The 12,963-nt window shown below is 42.2% G+C and overlaps 1 protein-coding gene across 1 annotated transcript; it reads right to left on the reverse strand.

Moving 5' to 3' along the window:
* Positions 1-11,504: 11,504 nt before the first annotated feature.
* LOC307069385 (diphosphoinositol polyphosphate phosphohydrolase 3-beta) lies at positions 11,505-11,999 on the reverse strand (the record flags this gene model as incomplete). Its single annotated transcript, XM_079727729.1, has 1 exon — positions 11,505-11,999. The coding sequence occupies one exon, from the start codon at positions 11,997-11,999 to the stop codon at positions 11,505-11,507; it is 495 nt and encodes a 164-aa protein (XP_079583855.1).
* Between the last annotated feature and the right edge of the window lie 964 nt (positions 12,000-12,963).

A 12,963-nucleotide genomic window follows, 5' to 3' on the forward strand; every position in this document is an offset into this window, starting at 1 on the left:
GGTGCACGGGCTTCTCATTGCAGTGGCCTCTCTTGTTGCGGAGCACGGGCTCTAGGCACGTGGGACTTCAGTAGTTGTGGCTCGCTGGCTCTAGAGTGCAGGCTCAGTAGTTGTGGCGCACGGGCTTTGTTGCTCCTCGGCATGTTGGATCTTCCCGGATCAGGGCTCGAAACTGTGTCCCCTGCATTGGCAGGCGGATTCTTAACCACTGCGCCACCAGGGAAGCGCTAGATTTCATCTTAATTCACCTTTTGGCAGCATTTGACACAGTTAATCATTCCCTTTTCCTTTATATATGTTCTTCTTCTTCTTTGTTTTTTTTTTTTTGGTGGTATGCGGGCCTCTCACTGCCACGGCCTCTCCCGTCGCGGAGCACAGGCTCCGGACGCGCAGGCCCAGCGGCCACGGCCTATGGGCGCAGCCGCTCTGCGGCATGTGGGATCCTCCCGGACCGGGGCACGAACCCACGTCCCCTGCATCGGCAGGCGGACTCCCAACCACTGCACCAGCAGGGAAGCCCTAGATTTCATCTTAATTCACCTTTTGGCAGCATTTCACCTTTTGGCGGCATTTGACACAGTTAATCATTCCCTTTTCCTTTATATGTGTTCTTCTTTAATCTTTGAAGACTGTTGTCTTTATGTCCACCCCACATTCTCCTAGACCTTTCTCATTTTCCACACCTCTAAGTGTTGGATTGCCCAAGGCCTCCGTTTTTTTGCCTTTATTGCCCTTTTTTTCGCTATACACATTTACTTCCTAGGTGTAACCTTCCTAGGTGAGACCTAGGAGACCTACATTTTGTTTATATATTCATCAGTTGATGGACATTTCGGTTGTTTCCATTTTTTGGCTATTATGAATAATGCTGCTATAAATATTCATGAACAAATCTTTTTTATGGAATATGTTTTTATTTCTCTTGGGTATATATCCAGTAGTAGAATTGTTGGGTTATGTGGTAACTCTATTTGTCATTTTAAAGAACTGCCAAACTATTTTCCAAAGTGGTAGTAATATTTTACACATGAGGTCTCCAATTTCTCCACATCCTCAATAGTGCTTGTTACTTTTAGTCTTTTTCATTATAGTAATTCTAGTGGGTGAGTAGTATCTCATTGTGGTTTTGATTTGCATTTCCCTAATAGCTAATAATGTTTCATGTACTTATGGTTCACATGTGTATTTCTTTGGAGAAGTCTATTCAAATCCTTTGCCCATTTTTAATTGTATTATTTGTTTTATCATTGACTTATACATATTCTTAATATTCTGGATATAATACAGATTGTTGATCATTTCAAAGAACCAACTTTTAGTGTTGTTGATTTTCACTATTGTTTTTCTATTGTTTAATTTATTTTCATTCTATTCTTTTGTATTACTTTCTTTTTGCTTGTTTTGTGTTTACTTTGCTCTTCTTTACATAGGAATTAATAATTATGAATTATCCTTTAAAGTACTGCTTTAGCTGCATCTCAAGTTTTGGTGTTTTAATTGTATCCATCTCAAAGTATTTTCTAATTTCCATCATGATTTCTTCTTTAACCCATTGGTTATTTAGGAATGTATTGTTTAATATCCACATATTTGTTAGTTTCCCATATATCTCTCTCTTGTTGATTTCTAATTTAATTCCATTTTGGTTAGAGAACATAATTTGTATGATTTCAATCTTTTAAATCTTTTGAGGCACGTTTATGGCCTAGCATACAGTCTTTTTTGGAGAAGGATCCATGTACTTGAGTGGAATGTTCATTTTGTTGTTTTTTGGTGGAGTAGTCATTAGATGTATATTAGTCTAGTGTTTTATAGTGTTGTTCCCCTGTTGCTACTAGTGTCCTGGAGCTACCAGGCCCCTCTTAATGGCTCACCATTAAGATCCCCATCGTTTTTTTTCAAAAATGCCCTTAGGCATAAATGTTTCCAGGTTCTTTTCCAAATAAATTCAGTCCCTTCAGGCAAAGCTGCTGTGCTTAGTTCTTACAGCCTGCTTCTGCACCCAGGCAGAAACTTCAGACAACTATACCTGAACTGGGGGTGGATATAGCAGGACACTTCTCCTGCCGTAACACCCCATTGGGCATTCAGGGGAGATAGTAACACCTGGTTATTTCAGCTTGCCTGTCTCCATGTAGAAACTTCACCCTATCAATGAACTTGGGCAGAGGAGATTGGGATCCCACTTTTACTGGCCTCTCATGCCTGAGGTCAAGCCCTCACCCTATAATTGGGAGTTAGTCCTCTAGCCCAGGCTTGCCTGGAATAGTGCCTTGGCAACTGTGGTGGAATAAAAGACACTGGTGCCCACCTCCTGGGATGAAAGTATGGCCCTAGACTAGGAACTGAGGGGATAGGGAGCCATCGTCTTCTTGGGCACATCCATATCTGGAGTAAAGCTTGTCACATAGAGCTGTGGGAGATGGAACAGGTTATAGCTCAAATGCCAGATTCTATTTTTACAGAGATTTAGTAGATCTTTTTGAACAAATGTTTATCCATTTGCTGTATGCCCTTATGACAATTTCTAGGGACTTTAAACGTGTGTGTGTGTGTGCGTGTGTGTGTGTGTGTGGTATGTATGTATGTATATACATATTTGTCACCAATTAAATGGTGTTTCACTGGGGAGTGGATCCACCAAGATCCTCACACAACTATTCTGGAAGTCCTGCACCCACCCTTAAATGTTGATATCCCTCAGGGAGAGTTTCACTGTCCTCTCTGTACACCCTCTCCTGGATGACCTTGACCCACCTCTTCACCTATTATCCATCTACTGATGATTCCAAAAATCTACACTTGCAGCTCATTCCTCTTTCCTAAGCTGCTTGTCTATGTATCTCTGGCCTTTTGGACATGTCCAAGTTAATGTCCCTTGGGTACCAGAAACTAACAGTTATAAAACTAATCTCATCTTCTCAGTCCTCCGTAACTAATGCTTTCCCTCTATTAAATTCCACCTAAGGGGATGGTACCATCAACTCAGTTGCTCTAGCCAGATATCTTTAAATATCTCTATATCTACCTCTCTCTAATCTCCTACATCTAATCAATCAACTCATACCCCTTTAAACCCTATAAATTTCTAAAATGTGTCCACGCCTATAAATATACTCAATTACCCTAGTTCAGGTCACCATCATTTCTCACCTGAACTACTACCACAGTCTTCTCTCCCTTTACAAATAGTTTTCCATTCTTCAGACAAATTGATGTCATGTCTCCTCTCCTCAAATCCCTGAACAAGTCACATCAGACCCTCTATAATCTTTTTCTTACCCCATTGACTTCATCACTAGGAGATCCTTTCTTCTTCTCTACATGCTCAAACTATGTTCCAGACATAATGAACAAGTTCCTGTTCCTAAAAGCAGCATACTTTATCTGGCTTCTAGAATCTCACACCTGCTCTTCCCTCCTTCTGGAGGAATACTCTCCCACTACTTCTCCTGGCTAAGCTCTATTCACCCTTCAGGTGAAGGCACTTTCTCTGATAATCTCTCATCCCCGCTAAACTAGGTTGGTTTACTATGTGCTGCCAGAACCCACTGAATCCCCACTATCATAAAAACTGTACATTTTGCTGAGATTTCTTGTTTTATCATCTGTCTCCCCAGTACACTGAGAGCTCCAATTAAGGACTGAGGTACTAGATAAATGCAAATACTTTCCTATTTATCTACCAGGTTAAAGCTAGATGAAAGAACACAGCTTAAAGACTTGAAATTTTATTGACTGGGACATGATAGAGGGTCTTTCTTCATATATAACATATTAAGATTTAATTCAGGATTATGAAAAAAATTGTAAATAGACTTGGACAGCAAGGTGCTCTTGGGCAGCAAAGTACTGATATTCCTGGGAAGGGTTTCCTTGCTCTAAACAGAATGCATCCAGGACTGGGTTAATTCCTAAAATGCCCACTAGGGATTGTGATGCCATCGCTGATACCACCTACTACGAAGGATTTTGCAGTCCATTTATCTTTTGTAACACCCAAGAAAAGAGGTCTAAGTTTGAGTGCGTAGACAAAAGGAAAAGAGAGAATTGATACCAACTCTGTTCCAAGTCCTCTATGCCCTCAGCACTGGCCCCAAAGAAGTCTAAACTTCTAGAGGTCCTGCCTGCTTTTTCACACTGCTGTGTAGGATTACACAGGGGCAGGGTGTTAAGTCTTCTTGGACCATGGATGGACATTTTGGTTCCCTATGTTTACTATCCTGGGAAGAGGTGGAGCACTGAGCTCACTGTAAGATATTGTCAGCCCTGTTCTTCTTCATCTTAACATGAATCATGATCTTTGGAGTAATAGGAGACTGAATTTCTATATCCAACCCATCACATTCTAGCCCTTTGCTCCATTCCATTGATTTCAGGTAAATTGGAGACACTTTGAGTACTTTTTAGAGATTGAGTTGTGGGAGCAGCTTTCCCTTCTCCATGGTGAGGATCAGTTTATCCATGATGTGAAACTGCAAACTCTCAGGTTTTTGGTAGTGATGGGGAGTGGGGGGTTGAGGGACTTTCCTAGGCCATTTGGAGTCAGCCTGCATTAGGGAATTGGTCTAGCAATGGAACCTAGAAAAGATATGAACTGTGCAGTAGGTGTAAATTGTGTTCTTTGCCTCACAAAATCTGGTAATCTTCAATAAAATCTCATCAAAAGTTACGGCCTTGTCTCTGGAGTACTGTAGGAAATGAGGGATGGATAAGGGCACATTCTGGGGTAAAAAGGTAGAAGGGTGAGAACAGGGTTCCATTTCCTGAGTCCAGAGTGGTGGTGCCCTTGTTTACCAGTTGAAAATCACTGTCCCCAGAAGAGCACATGAGGGTCAGAGGCTGCAGACATGGTAGCTTGCTGAGGAGTCAGAAAAGACAGAGGGAACTTTCTGGAAAACAAGGTAGTATCAGGCCTGCTTTTAGCCAATACATTGCAATGTGTGATTTAACAAAGGGGCACTCCCTCTGAATTGATACTTCCCCCTCCCCTAGCAGCCTCAGTGCTTGGTGAGTAGAAAGTTTGTGTGGGAATTAGAAGAAAAACCAAACCAAACCAAGCCAAGCCTATTCTGCCCTACATCAGGACTTGGTAGAGAGCTTGGTCTGGATTTCACCCCCAAGTTTTGTGCCATGCCTGCCGCACTTGTGCAGGAAAGAAGTAACACAAATTCCATGACGGCCCTGAGCCTTAGCCTAAAAAACTGAGGAACAGCAAGGTGCCTGTGTGGTGTGTGCTTAACAAAAGGGGTCATGGATTTTGGGAAATATTCTGGAGGAAGGGGCTCACCTGTGCCATCTGTGCCTGGGTTACGTATGTTTGTATTTGGAAAGAAAAAAGGCTGGAATACACATATACACACACACACACACACACACACACACTTTTTTGAACTTGGTTATTCTGGGTAGGGGGATCATGTGTGATTTTTGATTCATTTATTTTGGGGGGAATTTTACAAATTTTCTGAAATTAAGATGAATTAATTTTGTAATCAGGAAAACAATTCAATTTTTTTAAGGTAAATTGTAGAATGGGGAGTGGAACCTAAGCTTATGTCCACCACTGGGGTTCAAAACTTTCTGGTCATATCTGACATACTGATGCGACTAAAAGTCTTTTTACATGTAGAACTGGGAGACCTCCAAGGAAAGAATTCACACTAAAGGAAGAGCAAGTCTGCTAACATGTCAGCTCGGGAACAAAACCTAGGTTTTTGGAGGGGAGGAGAGAGTCTGGCAGCTGGGCTGTAGATTGATGTTCCAACCAAACTTCTCTACTTAAGTCTTAGGGATAGAGGGGGGCCTACAAGTAAACTCTGAAGAATTTGTTTTCAATTTTTATTATGGAAAATGTCAAACATATACAAAAGTATAGAGAATAGAATAATGAACTCCCAAATATCCATCACGCAGCTTCAATAATTATCAATTTATCACCAATTTCCTGTCAACTGTATGCTCACTTACTCCACCCTCAGATTATTTTGAAGCAAATATCAGTAGCATATCACTTCATGTGTCAAATTTACAGTACATTTCTCTAACAGATAAGAATAAAAAAACATAACCACAGTACCATATCACACCTAAAAAACCCCAATATGTTGGGGAGGTGTGTTTTTATTTCAAATTCTGTAAAGGTTGGGGGAACAATTACTAAATAAATACATTTCACTGGTAACATGAGGAAGGGTGTAACACTCAGATGGAGCCCATTTTTTTCCTGATGTAATTGCTTTACAATGCAAAAGAAAGAAAACTACCATATTAAAGCCACTTTAGGGACTTCGTAGGGAGCTGGGGAAGAGTGCTGACATCACAAACCCCACGGCAGAACTCCATAAAACTTCCTCTAAACACCATTGTCATTTTCTTAAAGTTGATCTCCTGGAGGTAGCTGACCCAAGTCCTCTCTAAATCTTTCATTTTTGGTTCCCTCCCAACAGAAGTTTTTTTTTTTTTTTCCCCCAATGCCTTTGCCAAGTGACAACAATTTAGTTGTGTTTCAGTCCTCTGCATTCTCACATACAGAAACCAGGGGGGATGAGGAGCTAGCTGATGTATTGGAAAAGGGGAGGAAAACTGTGGCCAACTGAATCACTAAGAGATGCAAAAGAAACCTAGGCAAACTAAGTGGCATGATTAACTTTGGAAACTGCCTATAGCAGTCTTTTTGCCTCTGGCATCAAATAATACAGTACACTGAATCTGAAAAATAAGAAAAAACATCTTTTCTTCAAAGAGATGTTAAGATTACATGAAAGAGCTGGTTAGGGCAGTGCAAAAACATTAAATTTATTATTTGTATATCATTTTAAAATTTTTATAAAAAGCACATTATCTTATGTTCATTGTATTTATTTTTATAGTTACTTTTATAGCAAGTGATATTTTTGAATAAAATTTTAAGCAAATTAACAACAGTACAAAAACACTGAAGTTGTTACACAAAGGACTGATTCTACAAAATGCTGCCTTAAGTGATGGGTAATCTTAAAACTGCCAGCCACTGTGTGGTATGACTTAGAAATATGAGTAATAATTCTTGTCCTTGAATATCTTACAACTGCCTTGAAAAGTTTCTGAAACACCTGATACAGACAAGCCACACACGTGGTGCCTGGACAGCATATACTCTACTAGCACCAGATTGGAAGGGGGATTGTTTTACCATGTAGTGATTATAAAATATGAGTTGAATCAAAGAACCTTCAGTGATGCCAACCATATTTCAAGTAGTGTCTCAGATGCAGAATATGCAAAGAGTAAGGAAACGTGGTCCTTGCTCTCAAGGATATCATAGTCTAATGAAGAAGGCAGACATATCAAAAAAGCACAATAAAAGGCTACGGGTGCTGAATAAGAGTCTGTTCACATACAATAGTACAATCACCAGGGCAAGAGGAGTCAGTGGAATAGACAGGGAAGGAGTGTCCCAAGATGTACGAGTAAAACCAGATGAGCTGTCTCCTTGGAAACATGGAAGTGCTCACTTATACTTGCCAATTCCATTCATCAGTGGTTCACATCAATGACTCTTTCAAAGCAATCCTGGATATCTTTGCTGTTCATCTGGAGAAACAAACCAACATACAATTAGCAGGCTCATACTAATTTGACAATTCTTCCAATTGATAAATTTACAAAAGGTTTATTATCTGCATCACTCACTTTGCATCTGGAAAGCCTTCACAGAATTATCTAATGCAGATGCAATGTGAGTCTGGATCCGCAGCTGAGGGAGTTACAGGTCAGTATATGTTACAAAACAAAGAAGTCAGGAAAGCAGTGATACCACAAGTTTTGCAAAGGGGGGAGTGGTCATCTAAGACATAAAAAAGTCCTAAAGTCCATGTTCTGGACTCTAAGCTTATGGCAATTATTCAGGCTGGTTCCTACCCATCAAAAAGTTTGTGGTCTACTGGCCACACAGCCATGCAAATAGAGAAGTACAATAAATTGTGAGAACCATGACACGCACAGAAGAGGATATGTTGACCCAGGTGGTCAGAAAAGGCTTCTCATAGGAAAAGTTTATGAATTAACTACTTTTATTATCTTCAATTTTATATTAAAAACCCCTGAGCATCAGACAGTTAGACAGTTTGGCTGAAGTTACAGAATTTACAAAAACTGGAAGCAGTTTTCAACCCTAGGTCTGTTTGACTTCAAAGCCCAATGTAGTGTGATGTATCACATCAAACTCTCATAAAAATGTCAAGTTTTTGGGCTTCCCTGGTGGCGCAGTGGTTGAGAATCTGCCTGCCGATGCAGGGGACACGGGTCACAGCTGAAAATATATGCTGTTTATAAAACATGCAGAACATAAATTTGATTCATTTCTGCAAACTTCAATTAGCTATGGAGAGTACCCTTTCTCCGTTTCTACCAAGGGGAGGGCTGAAAAACCAAACAAACAACATATAAGTGACTTTTTAACACTCTTAGAAGGAAAAAGAATCCCAACTGTACAATCTTTGGAGCACTGAGGTGGTAGAAATTTTCTATATATGACCTCTGCTCACCTGTTTAGCCTGAAACACTTGGTCTTAAAGAGAAAAAAACCAAAATCTCCTTGGAGCTTTAAACTATTTTAGGCTAGGTTCCAGAGAATATTTCACAAAAACTACTTAGATGAACCTAACGGTCAATCCTAAAAAATAGCATGACAGGGCTTCCCTGGTGGCGCAGTGGTTGAGAGTCCGCCTGCTGATGCATGGGACACGGGTTCTTGCCCTGGTCCGGGAAGATCACACATGCCGCGGAGTGGCTGGGCCCGTGAGACATGGCCGCTGAGCCTGAGCGTCCAGAGCCTGTGCTCCGCAACGGGAGAGGCCACAACAGTGAGAGGCCCGCGTACCGCAAAAAAAAAAAAAAAAAAAAAAAAAAAAGCATGACATATTCTAAATGTTTCTGGCAAAAAACAACAACGACAAAAAAAAACCCAAAGAAACAAACAAAAAAAACAAACCCACAACATATTTATAGGCTAAATTCTTTATAACGGGTTAATATGAATATTGTACATTTTTGCCTTTGTCAGATACTTAATTTAAGAACCAAATAAGAGGATGCATTATTACCTCTAAGAATCACAAGTTAAGGCTCCAAAGTATTTGTGATAGCATTTCAGGTGGAAGGGGTTTTTATCTGCAAAATTATCTGTAAAATAAGAACCCAGTATATCTGCTGTGTTAATGTTAATGTAGAATTTAAGAATCTTCTAACCTAGAATAACTAGTTATTGGGGGAAAATATCTTTGGGTCTATTTGAGATTGAATGAATAGTAAAAGTCAGATTGTTTGGAATTAAAAATATGTACTCAAATATATATTCGATATATATCACTTTTGCAGAGAAAAACAGAAAAATACACAATAACCATAATTAATCAAATGATATAATTCAGATAATAAAACTGTCATTGGTTTTAAAAACCCACTCATTTTTTAGTTTACTTTGATAGCATTAGTACCGAAAATGTTTTGTGAACTGAAACTTGTACATTGTTTATCTGTGCTTGAATGTGTAATAAGATTTGTTTTCAAAAGAGTGGTACTGAATTTCTTTAGAAAGTGGAACAGAACCCACTTTTTAGAAGCAATCGTATAAGCATGTTACCAATTTGTAGAATTAAAATGCAACCAAATAGAGAAAAATATTTGAGTATTTTGAGGAACAAAATACACATAGCACACAAGGGGGCAGCACAAAAGAGTGTGTTCTGAAATTCAATATAAAGTTCAAAAGCAGAACTTAAAAGATAGGAGGGCGGAGTACTGATTAGGAAGAGGAATGCAATGGGCTTTTGAGTAACAGGTAATATTAATTTCTGGATCTGAACTCTGGTTACATGTATGTGCTCACTATATAAAGATTCATTAAGCTGTAAAGATTTGTCAACTGTTCTGTATGTATGCTGCACAACAGTAAGCTATGAATTAATTTAAGAAAGGTAACTTCCATTCAATCTTCAGCAGTAATTGTGTTTAAAAAGGTGACTTTGAGAACTAACAAAATGTTTTAAACAACCATTATTTTCTACCTTATTTATTTACTAGAAGAATGTTTTAAAAATGCTTAAGCGTTATATAAGGAATGACCTTTCCACCCTGATGTCCTCTTCAGAAAGTAGATTTTCCCACTACCTAACTGACGACATGGCTAGAGGAATAAAGGTAGTTCCAGAAGACAGACCTATGCACTTTAGACAGGATCCCTGATTTCAAACAAGTACTGAAGCAAATGTAAGAGCTTTTAATTTGGTAGCTTTTAAGTCTGTCATGTGACACAAAACCTTTATCCTAAATCTTCACAAGAGATTGTTCAGGCGTCCTGACAGTTTGAGAATTCTGTAGCAGCTGAATATCAAGAAGGCTAACTCACTCAACTGGGATGTAATTACCATATAATATTCCATTCCTTTGGCTACTGGTGTTCAGACAAGTTTAAGTGGACTATCATGAACTCAAATATGTGAACTAACTTTCTTTCAAAGACTAGTTTATAATGAGAGAACCATGTTGTTCTAGAGCACTGAGAAAGGAGCAATGGGAGTTGGAAGTTGAGCACGCTAAATCTCACTCAGAATACAGTTTTCATAATATGTACATATCAGGATATGTACATAACAATACCTTCCCGAGAGGGTCCTTATTCTATAAAATAATATTTTGCTAAGCTACATTCAGGCTCAATGGGAAATGGCCATTTCAAGTAAGAAGTAAAAAACTACCAGTTGTGAAAATGTTCTGAAAATCGAATTATCGACATATGAATTAAGCAATTTCTGAAAAGGGCAAATTAGATCACATATCTGAAGATAAAATTATTGTTCAGTGTGGAAAGAGCACATGATGTAAAATTCCTTAAATGCTTCTTTGAAATTCAACACTGGTCCTTCAAACCAATCACAGAAGGGCTTTCTGACAAGGGCTAATGCTGTGAATGAGAAAACAACTTAAGAGAAAAAACTAATGAAGTTGCCATACAACCAAGGTGATCAGATTTTAAAGGCCTTCACTACAAAAAAACCACAAGACTGGTACCAAAAGTGCATACACACGCAGACACACGCAGACACATACGGACACACACACACGTGTGAACTGTTAAAAAAAACAAACCACAACACGTATACACGTGTACACACACACACACACACACCCGCCCCCCAAAGACTGGGTTAGCAGTTAAGGCACCTTTATAAAAAACAAACAAACAAACAAACAAACCAAAAAATCCCATGTGGCTTTGGCTTTCCGAAATGTGTTACAGTGCTACCAAGAAGCGATTCTGAAAGCATCTGAAAAACGTGCAAAATGTCTGAAAACAGTGCCTGGCAACTGAGACAGTTTGCAAGCGTGATGCAGAGGTCTGCCAAGGAAACAAAAGAAGCCTCCCTCCTCCCGGTGAGACCGCACACGGCACCAGGGGTGCCCCGGGCACTATTTACTGTCAGGTAGGTAGAAAGCAAGAGTCTGTGCAGGAGCGGTACATACTAGGGATCGCTCTCTGGCAGGGACGGGGCCATGGAGTTTCCACTGGTTGGGGAACCGCCCAGCTTTAGTTTTTGCAGATATTCGGCATGCACGGGCTTGTGGCACTGGAGAACCTTGATCGCATCTTCGATTTTGAACCACTCTCGCTTCCTCCCAATGCTAACCGAATCTTCCCAATCCTCCAGAATCTCAGTGACAGTCAGTACATACACGTACGTTCTGTGCTTGCGATCTTGGTTCTGCTCGAAAATGCCCAGGAGCCGGCCTAACTTCCCCTTGACTCCCGCCTCTTCGTACACCTCGCGGACTGCAGCACCGCCCGGCTCTTCCCCGGGCTCCATGCCCCCGCCCGGCACGATCCAGCGGTCCGGGTACCGACTGCTACTCACTAACAGCACCTCGTCCTCGCGCTCGCTCCGGAAGCACAGGCACGCCGCCCGCTTCTTGAACCCCTCCGGGTCGTAGGTCCGCGTCTGGTTCGGCTTGCACTTCATCCTCGAGGCCGCTCGCCGCTGCTCGGGTCCCCGCTGCCGTCGCCACCGGGCCGAGGGACTCCGAGGTGCTGTGGAGAGAAAGAGCCGCGGGCAGGGGCGGGGAGAGAGAAGCGTCTCAGCCCGCGAGCCACGGGAGCTCGGGGAAGATGAGGCGGGGGCGGGGACGGAGGCGGGGGCGCACGAGGTACGTCAGTAGGTCCTTCCCCCCGCGCGGCCGGGGGGTCCCGGGCGCAGACGCCTGACTGGAGGAGGCGCCGCCGCCACCGCCCCCATCCCCGCCTCCGGCCCGGAGCCCGCCACTCTGCGCGGAGCCTAGCCGCGTCTCCAGTGCGTGTCCCCTTCCCTCCCTCCTCAGCCGACGGGGCCGGGGTTGAGCGAGGTGAGGCGCATTCGCGGGCGCGTCCCCGTCCCCGGGCACGTGCGCGTTCCCGTCGGAGGGCGGGGGGCGGGGGGCGGGGGTCTCGTGGCCCCCGCAGCGCGTGGCGCCTGGGGCGCACTGCGCAGGCGCCCCGCACCTCCGGGCTGGGAATGTGCATCCCCCGGGATGAAATGCCCCGCCTTGTGACTTGGGCCAAGCTTGCTTCCACGTGTGCCTTCGAGCCAGACGTGGCTGTGGCGCGGATGGACGTTTCTCCTCACTCTCCCCACCAGGTTGCAGGAAACACACACGCAACCGTTTTACACAGAGGACGGATGGTCAAGTGCGTGTGGTCTTCGTCATCAGCCATAAGGTAGAGTACCCGCTTACTTACAGGAAGGTCCCGGTTGTGTGAAGACGATCCTTGGTATTCTTGACAAAACAGAACCTAATCTTTGCTTTGTCATATCATGCGGTTTTGTTTCTTCAACAGGTTCTTCACCTTGCCAGGCATCTTGGCACAGCCCATAAGTGAACACCTTTCTTGAACCCCTGTTGACATCTTACCTAACCTCTGGTCCTCGGTTTCCTCAGCAGTAAACTCCT

Source organism: Hyperoodon ampullatus (assembly GCF_949752795.1).
Source record: "Hyperoodon ampullatus genome assembly, chromosome: X".
Lineage (NCBI taxonomy): Eukaryota > Metazoa > Chordata > Mammalia > Artiodactyla > Ziphiidae > Hyperoodon > Hyperoodon ampullatus.